Raw genomic sequence first — 19,132 nt, forward strand, 5'->3', positions numbered from 1 at the left:
CAGGATGCCATCTTATATATGTACCTAAGATATCATTGAATGATAAAGTGCTGGAGCACTACACACACCCGCCTGTCTATTACTACTAGGGTTTCCAACCTCTTTGAGTCCGTGGCGGCAACTTCCACTTTTAACAGAACGACAGATAGAGATCTGATCCATCTGCTACGAATCTCGATTCTCAAAGATGTACGAATTTGCTCCAAATTTGTTTTCAAAAAAAAAGAAAAACAAGACATTGAGAAAATTAACTCCGTACATATGGTTGTCATTGCTTAATTCAGTTTAGAGATTCCCACCAACCACAAGTTGTGAGGCGGGAAAGTTGTCGAACCACTACTGCACACGTCCACACTCGGCCCTGATTTGTCAGCCGGCGTGAGTGGTGGTGCAACAGCTGCCCTGCAACAGTAATCTGTGTCACACAAACTTCGTGGACAATGAGATCCGAGGATTAACAGACATCGATAGGCCGAAGGACTCGCTCACATCCACGTCCACGGTCATGTAAGATGATCATCTATAAGAGTACTATGTTCGAAATATCTATAATAGGAACCAGTAAATATTATGCGTCGCTATCAGTATCCTCCGGCTTCGGTCCGATGATAATCGTTAATAGGATGAAGAGTTGGTCGCTGCATTCCTCCTCACATTGTGCATCATGGCAGATTACGCTCGAGGACGCTGAAGAGTCGACGGAATCACCGGTTAAAGGCCGCAGGAGAAAGCGACCGGGACTCTTCTAGGAAAGACGAACAAGCCAGAATCGACGGTGAGGAAAAGAATTGCATCTTGGTTCTCACAATCCAAATCTGCGGAATCGGACCCCATCGCGAAGCAGAAACCTTGACCACTAGGCCATATCTGGACAAGTTTGACGTCTCTTTCTGAGCAAGATACCGCAACCCAAGAAACACAACACCTATTGTTCGCTCCGAATGCGATGGATCGATCATACACGCTGATGATCCTCGTGTCAGAGTGAATGAATGCAACGAAGGATGGGGCTGCCGGGCCGATCTTCCCATCTCAGGCTAGGGTCGATTGCGTTCAAGGTTATGGAGATCTCGCTATGCAAACCTAGAAACACTAAAGCTGCGTGTAGGAAGGAAGGTGTCGATATGTACTGATGGTAGATCCTCAGCAATATAGTACAAAGGTGGATGATGATATACTTACGCTCAACTTCATTTCCCACAGCGTTGGACCTCGACGTAACCTCGTTTTCCAACCAGTGATTGATGCATCTCCGCCCGTGCTTTTCCTCGATACGCTCGATCGTTCCATTTCTTTTCCAGATTTGCCAGTCCGACCAGAAATAATACTTCACTGCATGGTTCAGAATCAAGGACATCCGTGCTGGTGATCCTCGTATCAGGGTGAATACGACGAAGGGTGAGCAGCACCACATCTCCCCTTGCAAGCCGGGTTCGAGGATCAGAGATCTTTGTCGACCAGATGCAGCCTGGACGTCAAGGCCATCCAATCGTCAATCCTTCCGGGGCAACGAATAAAAGAAACAAACACGAGGCCATATCATCCAGATCTGAGGAATCGAACCTGCCTGCAATGACATCACTTATCCGTTACGCTATATCTGGGCCCTTCTTCCAGGACCGTCAACATTTCCGACTCGAAAGCGCAGACCACCCTCCCTGTATGAGGGCATACCTAGCGTGCTGATGCTCCGGACGCAGCAGTGGATTATGATAGTACATGATAGTGGTGGAGGATGAGTAAAGCTGCATGAAGTGATGATGTATTGCTTAGTATAGCGCGTAGGTAGACGGCGAGGAACTTACAGTTAGGTTTTTATTATTTCCTCCAGCATAGAACTCGTGCTTTCGTCGAATATGCCCAGTTTCGTCTCCGGATTTGCAAGCCTGACCTCTTCCAAATCACACGGATGCCGAACAAATCCATCTCCCAACCGCACGAGGTAGCTCTTCGTCGCAAAACTACACACCGCGTTGAGTCCTCAACTAAAGGTCTTAACGATGGTAGTGATTGCGCTCTTTGCAGGGACAAGTAACCTGACCCTTCCCCCATGAAGAGGATGTGCACAAAAGCGACGACAGGCTCCTGCTTCCTGCAACACAGATATGGAATAGGTCAGAAGATGAGCTGCATTCATCGCTGAAACACATCATTTTGTGAGGGGTGTGACTTGAGCGATGGCAGGGTGGCGCGTGCCACCCACTACTCGTCGGGAGCGATAGCAGTGGCAGGCGGCGATCAACGGACTTATGCATCCTTCACAAGAGATATTTAACTGACGCGTGAGATGGCCAAGACTGTGGACTCGGTGTTAACGTCCCATAAGCCAGATTGTTCCTGCTACGTTAGTAGAAGGTCTTAGGGAGGATGGATGGTAGCCGAGTTTTTGACAGCTCCCCGAGCCGTATGTCATCGGACTTTCTATGTGTGGTGAATTTGAACGGCGCGCCACACATAAATTTCTGTTAAAGTCAAATTTTCGGTGTGGCTGTTTCTTTGTTTGTCACTTTGTTTACAGTGACTCCTGTTACTCGTGACAGTACTTCGTACCAGGGAGCAGTCGCGCTTCTATTCCGACGTTCAGCGTCAGCATTTTCATCAAAGTTCTTCATCTTATGGATGGTGTTGATCTTGAGACATTTTCAGTAAGTGTATCGGTCTTTAGTAGTAATTTATCTCTGATCACACATGCAGTCCAGTCGTTCCCTTGGAGTAGCGGCGACAATGCGGGTCATAGCGGTACTATTTCTCCGATAACATGATGGATGTGGCAAATATTTCTGAATTTCAATGGTTCATTCCTGATTGCCATGACTACTCTCGCCAGTGTCGTTGAACATGCGGTGGAACTCCAAACCTTCGTTATGGTTCACACGGGGAATCCAGAAATTTAGGATATCCTGATTATAATACCCATACCTAAGTTTTCGGAAAGGAGAATAGGACTTACTGAAATTCGGTCCGATACCAAAAGTTCCGACAAGCTGTGAAATCGATCCCAAATCAGAGAAACAAGGAATAAATCACACGGCGCCTGTACTCGACTCCAAACTGAACATTCCCAGCTGCCCTGATTCGATGCCGGAAGTATCCATCTGGGTACGTGTTTCGGCGTAATGGGTACCATAGATATGAGTGCCACTAAAATCTGATCCGGAATACTCATTTTGTGACCAATAATAGGGAAAGCCGAAACTAAGGTTTGGGGTGTCCCGGAAAAATAGGATGTCCCGGAGTCCTAGTTTCGGTATGCCTGAGCTCGGCACGGGAACCAAAAGTCTAGGCATACATTTTGGATGCCTGAGAACTTTAGGTTTACCGTCTGCCGAAACTCTACCCCAAATGGGGGCTTTCGTCACGAGTTCAGGGTATTCCTGAATCTTTGTTTTCGGGACTCATTTACGGCAGACTGAATTCGCATCCGATATCTTACATTCCAGGGACAATTCAAGGCCTTCTTGAACCTTTAATATGGCTACCAGTATCAGTCAGTCTTATTTTTCACCCAAAATCTTACATACAGGCAGATAAATCAGATGCTCCCAAATTTCTGCATTCCTGGTGTGGTTGGACAAGATGAACTTAGAATGCGAGGTTTGCTTAAGCAAGGCACGAAGCCCAACGATATTGACAAGATCAACGACGCCATCAGGGACTACGTTGAAAAGAGGATGGAACTGGAATCAAATAGATCATCGGTGCAATGGGACTTGGTTACTGCTGCTCAGGTAAAACTTCGACGCTCCGAGACTGGCCATTAACTGAAGCATCATCTCAAGAACACAGTCACAGAGGCAGTACAATGCTTACACTCAGTTCGCGTTGTGGAGGGACATGTGCTCTGGGATGCGCCTCCTCCCAAAGTCGTACAAATCCAAACTCCTAGCGCCAGTACAGACATACAAATTGTTCAAAACACTGAACCCGGCATGGGGAAGAGATCGTCAACAGGATCTACTCCGACAGGAAGCATGAAGAATGGGCAAAGTACCAGATCCAAGGCGGTGAGAAGACAGACGACGACGTCTATGGCGGCCTCTCATACATTGGTGCGAGCTGTCATTTTCAGTTTCGTGTACGGTGTAATGACTACAACTTTTTGAAGGGGATTGGTACTTGTGCGTCAACACCAAAACCGCCACCAAAACCACAGGAACTGCCGGGAGTGTTGTCGAATGCTGTAGGTTTCATCTCCTTGCTTTTTCGCTGGCATTAAACCACCTATTTGTTTTGTAGGTACCGCTACGCTTTGGCCCTCCTAAAGTCAGAAAGAAAGCGAACGAGGATGACTTATGGAAGAAGGTGAGTCAATAAGTGATCAATGTGATTGAGCTAAACCGTCTACAGTTTTCATTGAACGCTACCCCATCAGAACAGCCGTCTGTCGAATGGCTTACCCAATTACGAGACTTAGTCGTTGACTTGGGCCCAGCTAACAAGGACAAGGTTATATCAAAAATCGGGCTTGAACTTTGGTGCCAACTGGTTTTCTTGAACGTACACCGTGGTAACTCTCGCACGTTATCAAAGACCAAAGTATCAAAAGTCGACATTTCCACTTGGGACTTGATTCCTACAGAAGCAAACATGCCTGTGAGTGTTGGATATTCAAATGAGACATTAAACAACTGATGTTCGCTTTTCTAAGTGCAAAACTTGCAGTCATAAAGTCGCCTGTCATTGGCCAAACTCGGAGGACCATTCGAAATGTCGGGAGTGCCATCTGCAAGCCAAACGGTGCACGTTTAGTGGCAATAGTATGAAAAGGGGGCGAAAACGAAAACGCAGCTCCGAGTCTCCTTCGACCTCACGAAGGCGCGTCAAAGTAGATTTAGAAGCGGATGAAGACGACGAGGTCGATTCACAGGATGAAATGCTAGATCCGCCTGCCGAAGCTTTGAACACGTTGACACGACCTAGACCCACATTAACCCTGCAGAAGATGGACTCACTGAAAACTCCAGCGACGAGATCGAGTACATCGAAATTGTTGTACCCTACCAAAGTCACTCCTCATCAGAACTTGGGTTCGGCTGAGCGGATAGCACAGTTGACACCCAGAATCACGCTTTCCCCTCGCCCGTCATCATCTTCCTTAAACCCTGAAATGCCGACACCGTTCTCAGAAATCCAACAAACGAGGTCAGATAAATCACCACCTGTAATCATGCCCCCTGTTCCTCTAAACGAAAGAGGCGACGATACGACAATAGGAAATGAATCTATAATCACCTGTCCTATGCTCTCTGTACCTGCCAGCAGATCCTTGACCATACACGATTCAAGATCACCAACCCCAACCGCAGATGACCCCTCAAAAAACACATTTCCGACACTCGCAAACGAATTTTTCCACTCTGGAAAGACCAATATGAGCCCTACGCGACCTCATGGTCGTCCAGGCCACGATGAATATGACAGGCTGTTGGAGGAAATCAAAGATTGGGACGCCGATACATGCAAAAGACACTTAGCAAGGGTGATGGCTGATCTTCATTGCGCCATCGGTAACACACGGGAATTGCAGAAGCAATTAAATGAGTTGTTGAAGAAAGACGAAGCATTGTTGGCATTCGTACTAGAGATCGACGCCGCACACCAAAAGGCACTAAAGGAACTGACGCAACTAAGATCCAATAGACAATCATAGTGTATCATGTATTAAATTAAAATACAATCAGACGTAGCAGGCTTTGCCCCTCAGCGGGCCCTACAGGAGTTATTAAGTTTCTTCATCGGATCCGCCAGTCCAACTTTTCCTAGGGCTGCGCACCGTCCGTAACCGTCCGTAAACCGTATGGTCAAGGGCGCTGACGGCTTCGGACCGTACAATTACGGCCGTATTCATGGCTACTGGGTATGTTTCTAGAACTGACTTGATTTTAGTGCTGAATGTGATGAAAATCAATGTACCGTACATTTCAACATCGTCAGAGCACATTCTGGTCATGAAATTGACCATTTTGGCCCAGTTCACAAGACTTGAGGGGTCATTGGTGATGTCATAGTGCTTTGCATGCAATATTTTGAACTCGCGAAGGCGCCCAATATGTCGCGTCTGACTTGGAGACCCATAGAACATGATGGTGAGTAATTCTAGTCCGTTTTCAAGAGCATTTATGGACTCAAAAATGCGTGCTCCCCCCTTGTAGCGCTGCCACAAATATACGGCCGTCGACGGCCGTGTTGTACGGTATGGCTCGAGGCGCTCACGGCATCGGTACGTATACCGTACACGGAAGCCGTATTTCCGTACAATACGGTTACGGCGCGCAGCCCTAACTTTTCCCAGATCGACCAGCACATCACGAACGTCGTCCAAGTCTACCTCCGAGCGCACCAGGCAGTCCTCCTTCTCAAAAAAGCAGCGTCCAACTTGAGGCCTCCGCAATATGACGTTCCTAGGCTGAAATTCCAAAGGATACACCCCACGTGTGAAAGCGTCCAGGTTCAAGTTGAGGGCCATGTTGATGATGGCCAGTTTGTGGGCGTCACAGATGGCTTTGGCATTGGGAACGGGGACAAAGATGCGGAGGTTTGTGCCGTTGATGTGTTCCATCAGGGGGACGTGCACGGTCCGGTTTCCTTGCGAGGGTACGGGCATTGGAAGTGTGGTACGTTCGTGCCTTGAAGACGACGGTAGGCTTCGCGAACCCCAAACCCCGGCAACTTTGTCCACTAGGCCGTGTCTGGACAACTTTGAGCCTTCACTCTACAACAACAGAAGAAGCACAGCGCTAGCTTTTCACTTGGTTCCGACTCCAAGACAGATAGAGCCGGATACGTGGACCATACACGTTTTGTGTCAGAGTGAATGCGGCGAAGGATGTGCCTCCCATTGTGGTCTGGGGCAGATTACGGAGATCTTGGTGGAATATGACAGTGGGCGATTGTAGGCGGAGGATGAGATTCAATGCTGCGTTTGAGAATGTAAATCCCGATATATGTTGGTGGTAGACAAAGTACTCACAATCATGTTTATTGCCCCAGTGTAGGATCCTGTTCTCTATCCACTGCTCAACGTATTCTGCTGTTTTTCTTCAACAACCCTTAACTGATACGCCCAATCGTTCAGTTTCTTCATCAGATCCGTCAGTCTGACCTTTCCCAGATCGATTGACCCCCAATGAACGCCATCTCCAGAAGTGCTAGACAATCCTGCTTCTCACAAAACACTTCACAGCGCCGAGGTCTCCGCAACATGACGTTCCTCGGCCGAAAGACCATGTGTGTGCGAAAGCGTCCAAATCCAAGTCTGGTACCCTGTCGACAATAACCAACTTGTGCACGTCGCATACATCCTTGGCCTGTTTTCAGCAAACGATGAGGTATACAGGATTCAAGTCTTTTGCGGCGAGTGTGATAGAGAGAATACGGTGATTTGGTGTGGTGGTATCGGGCGTACGAGCTTCTGCGTGCTACGGGGGAGCAGTTCGTCAAGAGTCATTGAGCGTAGTCGACGAGAGGGGTAGGCGGGGGCCAATGGCTGTCCTGACTCAATCTTTGGCTTGATGAGGTGTGGTGCGCCGTCTTGTTATCGTGTAACTGGTGGTGGTTTGTAAGGATGATCGATACCGATGAAGCTGGAAAAAGGCACCTCTAAAGTAAATGCTCAGAAGATCCGCCGGATCATTTTGATTCTGAAACAACTGGAGGATCTCGCAGTCGCCGTTTTCAGTGCTCGTCGGACGACGGACCGGTATCGTGGGAATAACTCCCGCCTTGTCTCTCACCTTCATGTGTCGTGCACATCCTGACAGTATCGCAGGCTAGAACACTGAGCACTCCGGTATTCTCAGGAGGATTCGCATACCGGTTGATTAGGATCTCATTTTGACTGACTTGGGTGAAATTGTCCGAATCGCGTTGCTCGTCATTCTGCGCTGCTTACTGTCTGCAGGCTGCAGCGCCTTGTCCAGAATCCAGATCTATCTCCCTTATCTACCTGTTCGCCACATATCATGTAGACTCTTAGATTTCCTGACGTCAATATATCGGCCACCGTTAAACTCAAAGCAGCAAATATCGTCCCCAACTGGATAAGGGACTGTGTGAGCCTTAGCGAAGAAGGAGAGGAAAATAAATTTTAATTAGCGACGGTCCTCACCGAGAAATGCATATTATTCTGACTCTAAAGGCAGGTCAAAAATCACAATCTTAATTTCGTTCATTGAGGATATGAGGATTCGAACCCCGCAGATAATAGGGCATCGGTGTTAGCCGTTGAGTGTACATATCCGAACCACAATGAAGCAGGCCTACGAGTCCTTTTGATGGACCGTCACCACAAACGCAGGCAACCTACTCGACCTCGACCTAACTCCTTCAAGCTCTACAGCGCCAGCCTTACCACCACGTCCTTAGGTCGGATGTACGCAAAGCCTGCATTCTTGGGAAAGAAGCGGACTCGAAGTGTTCTTTGGAAAGCGAACGAGTTGGTCTGCCTACTCCCGGCACCGCTGGTTTCTGGATAGGGATGAGAGGATGACCTACCGACTGTCACACCTACAGGAACTCTCACTAGATGACCAGGGTTTGTAATCCAGACTCGCTCGAATGAAGCAGCGCTCAGCATCCAAGCCACATTTGTCTATTCTTACCCGACACAAGTTCCTTTTTCATAGTGAACTGAGGAAAAGTGAGTTTCGATGACAATGCCGGTCTGGTGTAAGGGATGCTTAGTAGCTTCCTTTTCAGGGTTCGATTCCCTGATGGTCCCGGTTTAGTTTGCTCCAAAAGATACTCGAGTATATTTTGCCACTCATATACTGAAGAGGAGAAGGGACGTGAGTATTCGCGGGCGACGTCGAGAAAGAGAAAAACCAACCACCGAAAGGAAGGAGGTTTCAATTTACTATCTAATATGGCACCCCAGCCTCTGCTCAAATGTCAATCCTATGGTGCAACAGCTAATGCTGCTGCTGGGGTTCGATTCCCCAAAAGAGATTCTGTGTGAAGTACGTTCAATTTTTGCCATTGTACTGATGGACCTGATCTTTTTAATCTCGGTGTTGTGGACTCAAGAGGGAACGTAAAATATGTGTTTTCTTGTACACCGATTCTTGAGCTTGTAGCCTGGTTAGATACGTGGCGCCGTTTCCTCAAACTTTATTTTTTATTGATTTAAAGAAACTTTCCTAGTAATGAACATGCGGGACGTTAGAAAGCCTTCGGAGCATCGTTCAGATCACTGGTCAAAAAAGAGTATCGTGAGCGGGAAACCCTTGCGAGTGCAGTGTGCATACGCTCTTCCCGACCAATGCAACACTGCCAGTGCTACTTCCACTTGGCGTCCTGCATCCTTCACAGGTGACTATTCAACTGACGCCGCGAGAGGTAGCTAAGACTGTGGAGTTGGTGGTTTTGTGTCGACGCGGATGATTAGACGGGATTTGCGTTCAAGGTAGGAAAAGTTGCATGTAGGATGGCAGTTGATGATACCGAGGGATGACGGCGAGGTACTCACAGTCAGATTATTGCCCCCAGTGCCGAATCTCATTCTCCAACCATCGTTTGAGATACCTCCGTCGCTGCTTATTGATGACCTTTGTCCTATAACCCAGATTTCTGAGTTTCTTCATCGGATCTCCCAGCCCGACTTTTTCCAGATCGACCAACACTCCACGAACGTCGTCCATATCCACCTCTGAGCGCACCGGGCAGTCATCTTTGTCGCAAAACTCTACGCAGTGTTGAGGTCTCCGCAAGATGACGTTCCTAGGCTGAAAGTCCTGGGGATACACACCGCGTACGAAAGCGTCCAGGTTCAAGTTGAGGGCCATGTTGATGATGGCTAGTTTGTGGGCGGCGCAGACGTCTTTGGCTTTGGGAACGGGGACGAGGATTCGGAGATCTTTGCCGTCGATGTGTTCCATTAGCAGGACGTGCACAGTTCTATCGCCTTGTGTAGGTATGGGCATCAAGTAATGGCCATGGAAGCGCGGTACGTTGGTGTCTTGGAGACGACGGTAGGCTTCGACTTCTTGTGATACGGATATGTTGAGGAGAGCAAAAGGGTCGGTATATGCGCTGTGTTCATCGCTGAAATACGCTGGGTCGAAGATTTTTGCGACGAGTGTGGCTTCCGAGACGGCGGGGACGTGCACAGTCCAGACATGTGCGAGCTTCCGCATGCTGCAAGGGAGTCGTTCGTTGAGAGACATTGAGAGTGAGTTCGATGAGAGTGGCAGACGACGGTCAATGGCTATCCTGAGGCGATCTTCAAAGTTGATGAGAAGCTGAGCGCCGTCCTGGTATCGAGGATCTTTGTTTTCAGTGACTGGTGGTGGTTCGCTAGGATGGAGTTGAAAAGAGGCGCCGGAAAAGTAGGTGCTCGATGGACCGTCCGTCTGTTTTGGAACGATACCAGTTACTTGTGGAGGTGGAGCAGGCGAGCGACCCATCGTGCCGTCTTCAATGCTCGATGTTCAAGAGAGATGGTCAGGTCTCGGTAGTATCGGAACGCTAGACCGAGAGCGTGGGAACAAATCTCGGCGTTGTCCCTCACCTCAACTGCGTAGTACTCTGCTTGACAGAATCGCGTCGAAACGATGCCGAATTCTCTAAGTGTCTCCAGGACTACGATCTGTTGATCCAATATAGGCATAAATCGCGTCACCGGTTGAGGTGGATCCCGTTTCGTCTGATTGTTTGCATGCATCCTGGGTGAGTGTGTCACCTTGTTGTCATTCTGCACTGTTTGACTGTTGGTCTTGTCCCCTTGTCCATAGGCTCCAGATTCTTGTCCTGATCCACATGTTTTTTCCGCACTGCACAACGATCCGCACGCCCAAACCTAGCATTACATAATATTCAGAGCACAAGTATGGCACTCAAAGCATCTCCTTTCGCTGCCTATCAGCATGCCACTGTTTTTTCTACCTGTCACGTTCGCACTGTCGAATTCATAACAGGGAACATCCTCGTCGACTTTAAGTTCTTACCTCCAAGCGGGGCGACCGTGCATGTCTCCGAGTCTATATCCTTCACTCTTATCTGTGCGACATGGAACTGATAGTTTCGGGACAGGGACGAGAGGATGGCCTACCGACTACCGCGTACGATTTCATCTAGCAAGGGCACGGAGAAAGTACCCTTGATACCGCTATCTAGAGGAACTTTCGCTGTGTGGAGGGGTACATGGCTTGTAATCCGGACTCCGATGAAGTATCGCCTTCTTGCCAATATAAAAGCAGTTCACTCAGAATGACTCAGTGCTTAACCATATTTGGTGGCGCTACGAACCGCGCGCGTGAGGGTTAAAGTTAACTTCCATATGATTGAGCAGGACTAAGCGAAGAAATTAGATTTTCAAGTTAAACCACTTGACATTGAGCAGTATCCATTCGACGCCATGCAAAAAAGGAACGACTTTATGTGCTCTTTATGCAGATACAGGGAATCGAACCCCACCATGGAATCGTGCTGTTATGCCATATCTGGATAGTTGTGTGTACAAAGTCTTTCGCCAGAGGCGTCATTCCGGCCTGGTCTTTCACTTAATCGACGCTGGCACACCCATGCGCGTATAGTACACTGACTCCGAAAGGTCGTCTGGTCATTGCGCTTTTGCTGCGGTGCCTGTACATCGACTGAGAGGACGACGGGCCTGGGATGATGTTCGTGTCGAGTTTTAAGGTACGCCGTGCTGCTAACCGTGAAGCCACATGATAAAATTCAATTGACATGCAGTATATTCCCTATGGCATGCTGGATACAGGGGACCTAGAAGAAAGCGAGCGAGATAGGGCTATTGCGAAAGAGTGGTTGATGGGGGTGGGGGCGGAGGAGCTCAAGTGGACCACTTTGCTGGATAACCGGAGGATCACGATCGGGGGGATACAGCCTCGGAAGGTTATCATTGTGAAATCGAAGAAGACACCGACTGAGATTTTGGCTGAGATTTGAGGGAGGACGGAAGGAGGGAGTTGGAAATGATGCCTGAATATGTGATCTGCTTAATACATATTCCTCTGATTATAAAAGATTGTCATTTCATGAGGAGCCTGAAAGTTGCTAGTAGACTTGATCACTCGGAGATACTTGGAAGAAGCGAGCACGTATCCATGATCACCAACACACCCGGCCTTTCTCCTATTCTTATATCACCCAGGTCGCGTTGTAAATTATCGGGTACGGGAGTAGCGGGTATCAGAAGACAGAGAGTGTTCACGCGTCTTGGAACAGCAAAGATTCTTTGCAGGGTACACATCCAGGCATGTACATGGGAGCGAGGGAGATATCGCAGTGAGGTACCCAAAAACGAAAGGTAGCCAACCGATGATGGATGAAGCTCGAGAAACAGCGTACAGCGAACAATTTAGAACCGATAGCGAGTAAAAGAGCTCACAAAGCATTGTAATCCAGATCTTGGGAATCGAAACCCCAGCCAGCACAGAGTAGCCACTAGGCCATATCCGGACAACCTAAATCAAATCACGGCACGGATTGTTCGCTACCATGCAGAGCCGAACGTTACGTGGACCACACAAACTGATAATCCTCGTGTCAGAGAGAATGCAGGCTGGGGTGGATTGATGAAAGTTGATGGTTCGCGGTATGGCCCAAGATCAAGACGCTTCGATGCCGATGGCCGGCTGTAGACTCTGAGGATCCGGTATTATTCTCACGCTCCTGATCCCCTTCCACACTACTTCCACTGCGCCAGACGCGTCTTTAGTTGATGCTTTGAGCGACCATCCTGACGACATTCTTCTGCACCCCTTGTAGAGTACTCAAAACACGTTTGGATCAGTGTCTCGCTCGGTTTTACGCTTCTTCGTTCCTCGTCTGTTTCATTACACAATCATTATATGACGCGTCTTCACCAAAAATTCTCGTCTAGGACTATCAATTTTGTGTTCTGCGCTCATTGTTTAGGCAGGATTACAAATTAATGGAGAAAATCATCGTGACTACAAATTTGTGACTCAATATAATTCTTTGTACTAATACGTTTGCTCAGACATCGGCCAAGGAGGATTCATATGAAGCAATGGAAGCCCTATTCAAACGAGCGAGCAACAACCGGATGGCCCATCATGCTTTCTTTCGTGTCATGGAAGATAATCTCCGCGTCAACACAGACTCTATCCAGGCGAGGCTTCCATTAGTGCCTTCGCTCGATCCCAAAGATGTAATCAATCTCAGTTGCACCTCAATGCTCGCACTTGCCAAAGGCCTCCGAACCAGACGCCTCCTCCAGCCTATGTGCTTGGCAGACACCCATTCCTCTGTGACCGCTCTCCTACCCTCCATATCATTCTGGCTATGCTTCTTCTGCGAGCACATCATCCTACCCTCTCGAACACCTGAATTCAAATTAATCGACTTCCACCATGCGGTAGTCTTCATGCTGGCCTGGGCCGCAGATCAGAACGAGATTATCCTGGAACCGAAACTCTTCACAGATTATCTCCCATTTCTTTGGTTTCACCCTCCCGCTGGCTATACGAAATACAATCGCGACGATGCCCAATCGGTTTTTGTTGCTGTATATAATGCAGTTCTTCGATGTGAATCAACAGCATTGAGAGAGGCTCTCGTTGGTCGACTAGAGGAAAACAGTATGCTTACTGCTAGACTCATCATCCAATTTATTATGGACGAATTTGCCTATATTCCGGAGGAATCAGACATGAGGCACCCATACCAGACTCTCTGGATTGCTACTGTTTTTTCCCTCGAGCTCTCCGGCCTATCTCTATCCATCCACACCGCTCTACTGAAAAACAACAGTATGCAATGGATGTCTCTCATTTTGCGATTCGTGACCCGGCGTGTGCGATTTACCCATACAACACTGCTCATGGCCACGGATTGTGCGTCTAGATGCTTGCCTTACATCCTCAGAGTTATGCAGGATGGGCATTCGTATATTCATCGACTTCTGGGATACGACGTCCTTTTATATATGTTCAAGGCATTCCACAATCTGCATGCTCATCCCAATCTCATCGACCAGGAATTGAAAGAACTCCAGACCTCCATGGAGAATGACGCCGTAGAGATCCTGTTCATGGTCGCATCCCATTGTTACTATGCTTCGATTCTGAAGCGGTCCAAAAAAGCAACCTTCAAAATACAGCGACGACACTTGGATGATTTCGTAGATTCCAGCTCAGAGCCGGTTTCCAGGATATGGACGTGGCTTGTAGACATCGTTTTGAATCGACCTGACATCTCCAAGTCTTTGGATTCGCTTTGTGGTAGCAAACAAGTGCGTGATCCTGTGTCAATCTGTCAGCCATTTTAACCTTCCATATAGTGTCCTAGAACATCAGTCGGAGAATTCATGACTTGTTCCGGCTGCCAATTCACCCTGTACTGCTCGCGTACATGCCAAAAGGATGATTGGTCATCTGGCGATCACCGCTCCCTCTGTAAAAAGATCAAACAACTCAGAATCGGTTGGTCAGTTCACCCTCTAATTCCTTTGTGTTTACTCAACAAGATCTTAGATGGTAGACCCTTACCCATGTTTTCCAGCGATGAGAGAGTCATTGAGATGTTCACATTCCGACGCGTGAGATATCTCAAAGAAAATCCTGCAGAACGGGACAAACTCGTGGACAAGTACATTGCAGAGAATGGACATCACGATCCTTTGTGTCCTCTGGTCTTGATGCTGGATTACTGTACTCCTAATGTTGACCTTCATATGGTGTCCTCGGAACAGTTACAAGTCGACCCAGGGGTGATTGCCTCGGTGCAAGAACATGGTGGAACCTTCGTTTTTTGGAACCTCCCCGACGGAAAGCGTGTGGTGAGGAGGACGGAAGTGGTTTTTTTGAGCCCGAACTTTCCGCTTTAGATTCTGTTCATTTAAAGTACGTGTGGCTGGTCCACAATCTCCGATGAGTTTGTCTCTATAACATTGTTTCTTCACTTGATATTTCCACTGAGGGGAGTAGCGGAATGAAATATGTACTTCGTTCAATTGCTGAAGTTGAAGAATCCAGCCAGTTAATTGATGCATGTATTGGGATAAGAATAATGGCGTCGTTGTCACTACTCGTCGAGGGACATTTAGAAGGAAGTCGGTTGGAAGGGTATGCTACGGTCAATGGATGTCTTAATGCGATGAGGCGATCTTCCAACTTGATGAGATGTGGTGCGCCATCCTGGTATCGAATATTCTTGACTGAACATGGAAAGAAGTCAGTTAGATGCTCAAGGTCCGTCTGTCCTTTTTGGAACGATGCCAGTTATCTGTAGAGGCGAGTTGCAAGAGAGCGGCTTGTCGTTCTTCTCAGTTGTCGTCTTCAAGCTCGATGTTTTTCAAGAGAGTGCGGCAGTATCGGACGAAGGATCAGTATCATGAGAACAATTCTAGCCTGCGCTCTTACTACCACCACACGACGGATGTCCTCAAGATCTCACCGCAGAATCCCAGTATTGTATTGGGATAGAGTCACCGTTATGCAGAACTCCTTGATCTCGCTGCCAGACAAACAGGATTCGCGTCATTTGCGACGTAGGCATGAGGGTCATTTTTTCCTTTCATTCCTTGTTCATTCCAAGCTATCTGACTGTAGTGACGCGTCTTCTTCGCGTCGTTGGAATCCTAGTTCAGATTCTTCGCTCTCCATGCAAACAATCTCCCGTCTGCAACGATGATCCAAGTCTTCAGGTCGGGCACGCAGTAAGAGTAATAGCGCGGTCAATTTATGGAGGGCATGTTCCTAAATAGTGGCGTGCTTGGGTATTTCTTGACCGAGTCTCTAATCAGAAACCCATTGAAACTGAGTCAATAGCTTGAACGTGGAGGGGAGTACATCCATGCAGGAGTGTCCAATTATATGTTGAGAGCGATGGGTAGTCAGGTGGGTGGGTTCCTAGCTTCTTTGTGAAGATAGGCGCTTAAGCTTGAGTTCTTAAAGAAACGATACCCATAGATTCTCGGCAAGTGCCTAAAACAAGTCAAGACTTCGGATCCAGGAAAGCGATCCGCATCTTACAACCGATCCACATGCATGGCCTCATCAGATGAAAGGTAGGTTTGCTTGTTTTCGCTAGATCGTACTCAAAGTCCGACTCTGTCCTTTCTAGAAAACCAAAGACCTCTGATGAAAACAAATCCGAGACGCCGATCGCGAATAATACAGCAGCAATGGAGAATTCTCAGTCATATTCAGATTCAGAGGAGGAGGGGACAGCTCCAAGCCCGGTTATGAACGAATGGCAGTACGTTTTTGAATAATTCCTTGCGTTTGCCAGGATCCGACCAGACAAATGCAGGCGCGCAGAGATCGACATCATCAGAATGCCTGCCAGAAAAAGACTCAGATGACCCACACAAAAAACTCAATCTAAGTAAGCCCTCTGCTTAGATCTGTGAAGATATTGAGACTAGAAGCGGCACTACACAGCAAGACGGAGAGAACTCAAAGTCAGACAGAGAGATCAATCGTAAATCAATCTCATGGTACAAAACGGCCGACTGCTGCTGCTGTTAGAGTTCGATTCCCAATCTAGAACATGATAGCGATGTATATAACCAAAGAATAGTTTGCCCCTGTCGAGGGCTTCCCAATTCATTAGGATTTATCCCGTCATTGTGAAGCGCGTACCATAATCCGGCACTTCCACGACATCGGTCAATGGACTGAGGACGAGAGGGGAAAAAAGTGAAAGGTCAGAGGTTTTCTTTTGACGGAAGTAGGGCTTCGCACCGTCACCGTATAGTACGGTTATACGGGTGCCGTCATACGGGTACCGTACCCGTTCCGTCTGGCGAAATAACTTGCTCAGAGACGGACGGTATACGGACATCCCGTATCCCGTTAGCAACCGTATAAACACGGCCGTCATACGGTAATCGACGGCCGTGTATGTATCTAAAAATAACCGTCATCAGATCACGCTGTACGCGTGTTTGCCATACACTTAACATCGTACCACGATGTGCTGGCACCGCAAGCTCTTCAGCGCTACCACCCGATCTTCTTTCACTTGCTCTACTCAAGCTCTAATCCTTACCAGCATAGAATACTTTCTATTTCCTGCTTCTGCTGCCTCTATTCTACTACTGTTTCATCCTTTGAGTTTGACTACCCGCACATATTGCGCAATAATTTGCCCCCCGCTGGCCTGTGCACCGGTCAAATACTGCTGAATTTTAAGCCAGAGGAGTTCACAAAAGAGTATATAATGGTCCTTTTTTTCGCAGACTTACGACCACATTTTGAGCATCATGACAGATCAGTGTGCCCTCGATGCCAACGGAAACTTGAAATCTCCCTCGAAAATCAAATTTTATCACGATGCAGATGACGACATGCCCATGGTAGGACCTGAAGCTGCTCCGAAGCCCCAAATATCAGGTATGTATTATTCAACGGCCGTTTATATACCCGTACCGTACCGTCCACCTAGTTCTAAGAGCCTTGACGGTACGGTTACGGACCAGCCGTCGCCCGTCACTGTACTGTGGTGATACGGCCGTATACCGTATACGGTACGGTGCGAAGCCCTAGACGGAAGTACGAATTTCCTCGGTCCCGACTCCCGACCATAAACGTCTGTGAAGGTATCATCCCTAGTTTCTATCTCCAGGAAACAACTTGGATTCGAAACTCGTAACTCCAATAATATTCCCGGCGCCGACGCAGCAAAGGAGTAAAAACCGTCGATACGGGTGTCTGTGTGATGCTCCGTCTTTTCTCGATCGCAATTGACAATCTCACGGCACAATGGCCGACACTTCTGCTGCTGTCGGGGTTCGATTCCCCAACTCAGATCATGACAGAGATATAGACATGCGTCGAGAATGTTTTGCCTTTCTGTCGAGGGCTTCCCAATTTATTTATCTCGTGGTCTTTACTGCCTCTGTGTGTGATCTTTCCTACTTTCCATGATGCGTTGTTGACTTGGAAAACTAGTGTTGTGCGAATCACAGTAAAGGTAACGAAGGATGTCAGAGCAGCGAGTAAGTCAAAGAGAACGACCTAATCGATCTATATCCCATCAAAAGCGCACCGTCGATTTATTAGAAGCGAAAATCCCGGGTAGTGAGGAGGTGGAGGAAGAACTGAATGGGATTTCCACGGAAGCGCTTTGTTGGTCCCGGGGAGATTCAGAATCGTCCAACTCGTTGCATATAGGAATAACATTCAGTAGTGAATGTACAGAAAACGTCGAGTGGACTTTGAAATCCAGCATTGGGGAATCGAACCCCATGAAACTACAATATCATCCGGTACGTCATATCTCAATGGTTTAGAGCCCTTCTTGGGTAAGTGGAATGGAGCAAGTGAGAGCAACGAGTTGATACACTTCGCATGGGCCAGTCAAAGAGAATGACCCGTCCTATAAACGAATCACTCCCATCAAAAGTATACCCCAGAAACGAAAGATCCCGGGCAATTCAAGTAAAGAGTCGGAGGAAGCCAAAGCAGAACTGAATGCACATCGAATCTATTTCCACATCGGATGAGAAGCTCGCCAGAAACCTGGATTTTCAATCTGTCCAACTCCAAATGGCAGATAAAAATGAAATTCAACGTGCACCTGCCTCACATCCAGAATTGAGGAATCGAACCCCACGAAGAAGCAGCGACGCTATCTGTTACACCATATCCGGATGCAAGGCCTTCTCGCGAGAGAAGCAAACTAGCGCCCGGGCGTGTCGGAATCGGTTTTTCTCAACGTCAAGTTTCAACAGCTCCGATGGCGACTCGAAGAAAGCCGCCGAGGTCAGAAGTGACACCTCCTATGCCCGGCGCACCGATGATAGGACGAGGGCTGGTCTCTGCATTCCTCCTTCCGTGGTATATCAAGCCCTGGCGGTAGCTGATTAGGAGAGGCATCAATATATGCTGATAACAACAACGTGGCGGTGGACGAGGTGCTTGCAATAGGGTTTATTACCATTACCCGCGGCGTAGGATCTCCTCCTCGAGGTATTTCTGCTGCCGCCCACCAACCAATTGTTTTAACCTTTTCTAGAAAAATTATACTCGATTATCATGCGGAATCGAACCCCCACCACGAAGCAAGAAACTTCGACCACTAGGCAATATCCGGGCAATTATGACGTCTTCTTCTGCAACCCAAGCAACACTTCGCTACATGTGCTCTAGCTACCCGAAATGTGGACCATGAGCCTCGTGTCAGAGTGGATGTGACGAAG

At 48.0% G+C, this 19,132-nt stretch overlaps 5 protein-coding genes across 5 annotated transcripts; 3 read left to right on the forward strand and 2 right to left on the reverse strand.

Annotated features, from left to right (window-relative positions):
- Positions 1–2,555: 2,555 nt before the first annotated feature.
- EV420DRAFT_1586960 (uncharacterized protein) lies at positions 2,556–5,723 on the forward strand. The gene is made up of 8 exons (XM_060474826.1): positions 2,556–2,645; positions 2,695–2,865; positions 3,565–3,728; positions 3,780–4,049; positions 4,106–4,180; positions 4,237–4,302; positions 4,348–4,593; positions 4,649–5,723. Exons 2-8 carry the CDS (start codon positions 2,766–2,768, stop codon positions 5,648–5,650), a joined length of 1,923 nt encoding a protein of 640 aa, XP_060322740.1. The 5' UTR covers positions 2,556–2,645; positions 2,695–2,765; the 3' UTR covers positions 5,651–5,723.
- On the reverse strand, positions 5,643–7,055 carry EV420DRAFT_1586965 (uncharacterized protein). The gene is made up of 3 exons (XM_060474827.1): positions 6,971–7,055; positions 5,919–6,916; positions 5,643–5,871 (listed from the first exon to the last, which is right to left on the reverse strand). The coding sequence occupies exons 2-3, from the start codon at positions 6,602–6,604 to the stop codon at positions 5,802–5,804; spliced, it is 756 nt and encodes a 251-aa protein (XP_060322741.1). The 5' UTR covers positions 6,605–6,916; positions 6,971–7,055; the 3' UTR covers positions 5,643–5,801.
- A 2,045-nt stretch (positions 7,056–9,100) lies between these two features.
- EV420DRAFT_1769845 (uncharacterized protein) lies at positions 9,101–10,403 on the reverse strand (the record flags this gene model as incomplete). Its single annotated transcript, XM_060481048.1, has 1 exon — positions 9,101–10,403. The coding sequence occupies one exon, from the start codon at positions 10,401–10,403 to the stop codon at positions 9,474–9,476; it is 930 nt and encodes a 309-aa protein (XP_060322742.1). The 3' UTR covers positions 9,101–9,473.
- A 2,759-nt stretch (positions 10,404–13,162) lies between these two features.
- EV420DRAFT_155112 (uncharacterized protein) lies at positions 13,163–14,569 on the forward strand. The gene is made up of 3 exons (XM_060473466.1): positions 13,163–14,218; positions 14,267–14,412; positions 14,460–14,569. Coding segments are annotated over exons 1-3 (1,158 nt in total). The 5' UTR covers positions 13,163–13,207; the 3' UTR covers positions 14,461–14,569.
- A 2,625-nt stretch (positions 14,570–17,194) lies between these two features.
- Positions 17,195–18,436, forward strand: EV420DRAFT_1486884 (uncharacterized protein; the record flags this gene model as incomplete). The annotated part of the gene is made up of 7 exons (XM_060470456.1): positions 17,195–17,324; positions 17,377–17,458; positions 17,557–17,619; positions 17,883–17,929; positions 17,994–18,199; positions 18,224–18,235; positions 18,347–18,436. The coding sequence occupies 7 exons, from the start codon at positions 17,195–17,197 to the stop codon at positions 18,434–18,436; spliced, it is 630 nt and encodes a 209-aa protein (XP_060322744.1).
- Positions 18,437–19,132: the final 696 nt, after the last annotated feature.

This window comes from Desarmillaria tabescens (genome assembly GCF_030435595.1).
Source record: "Desarmillaria tabescens strain CCBAS 213 chromosome Unknown EV420scaffold_103, whole genome shotgun sequence".
In the NCBI taxonomy this organism is placed as follows: Eukaryota; Fungi; Basidiomycota; class Agaricomycetes; order Agaricales; family Physalacriaceae; genus Desarmillaria; species Desarmillaria tabescens.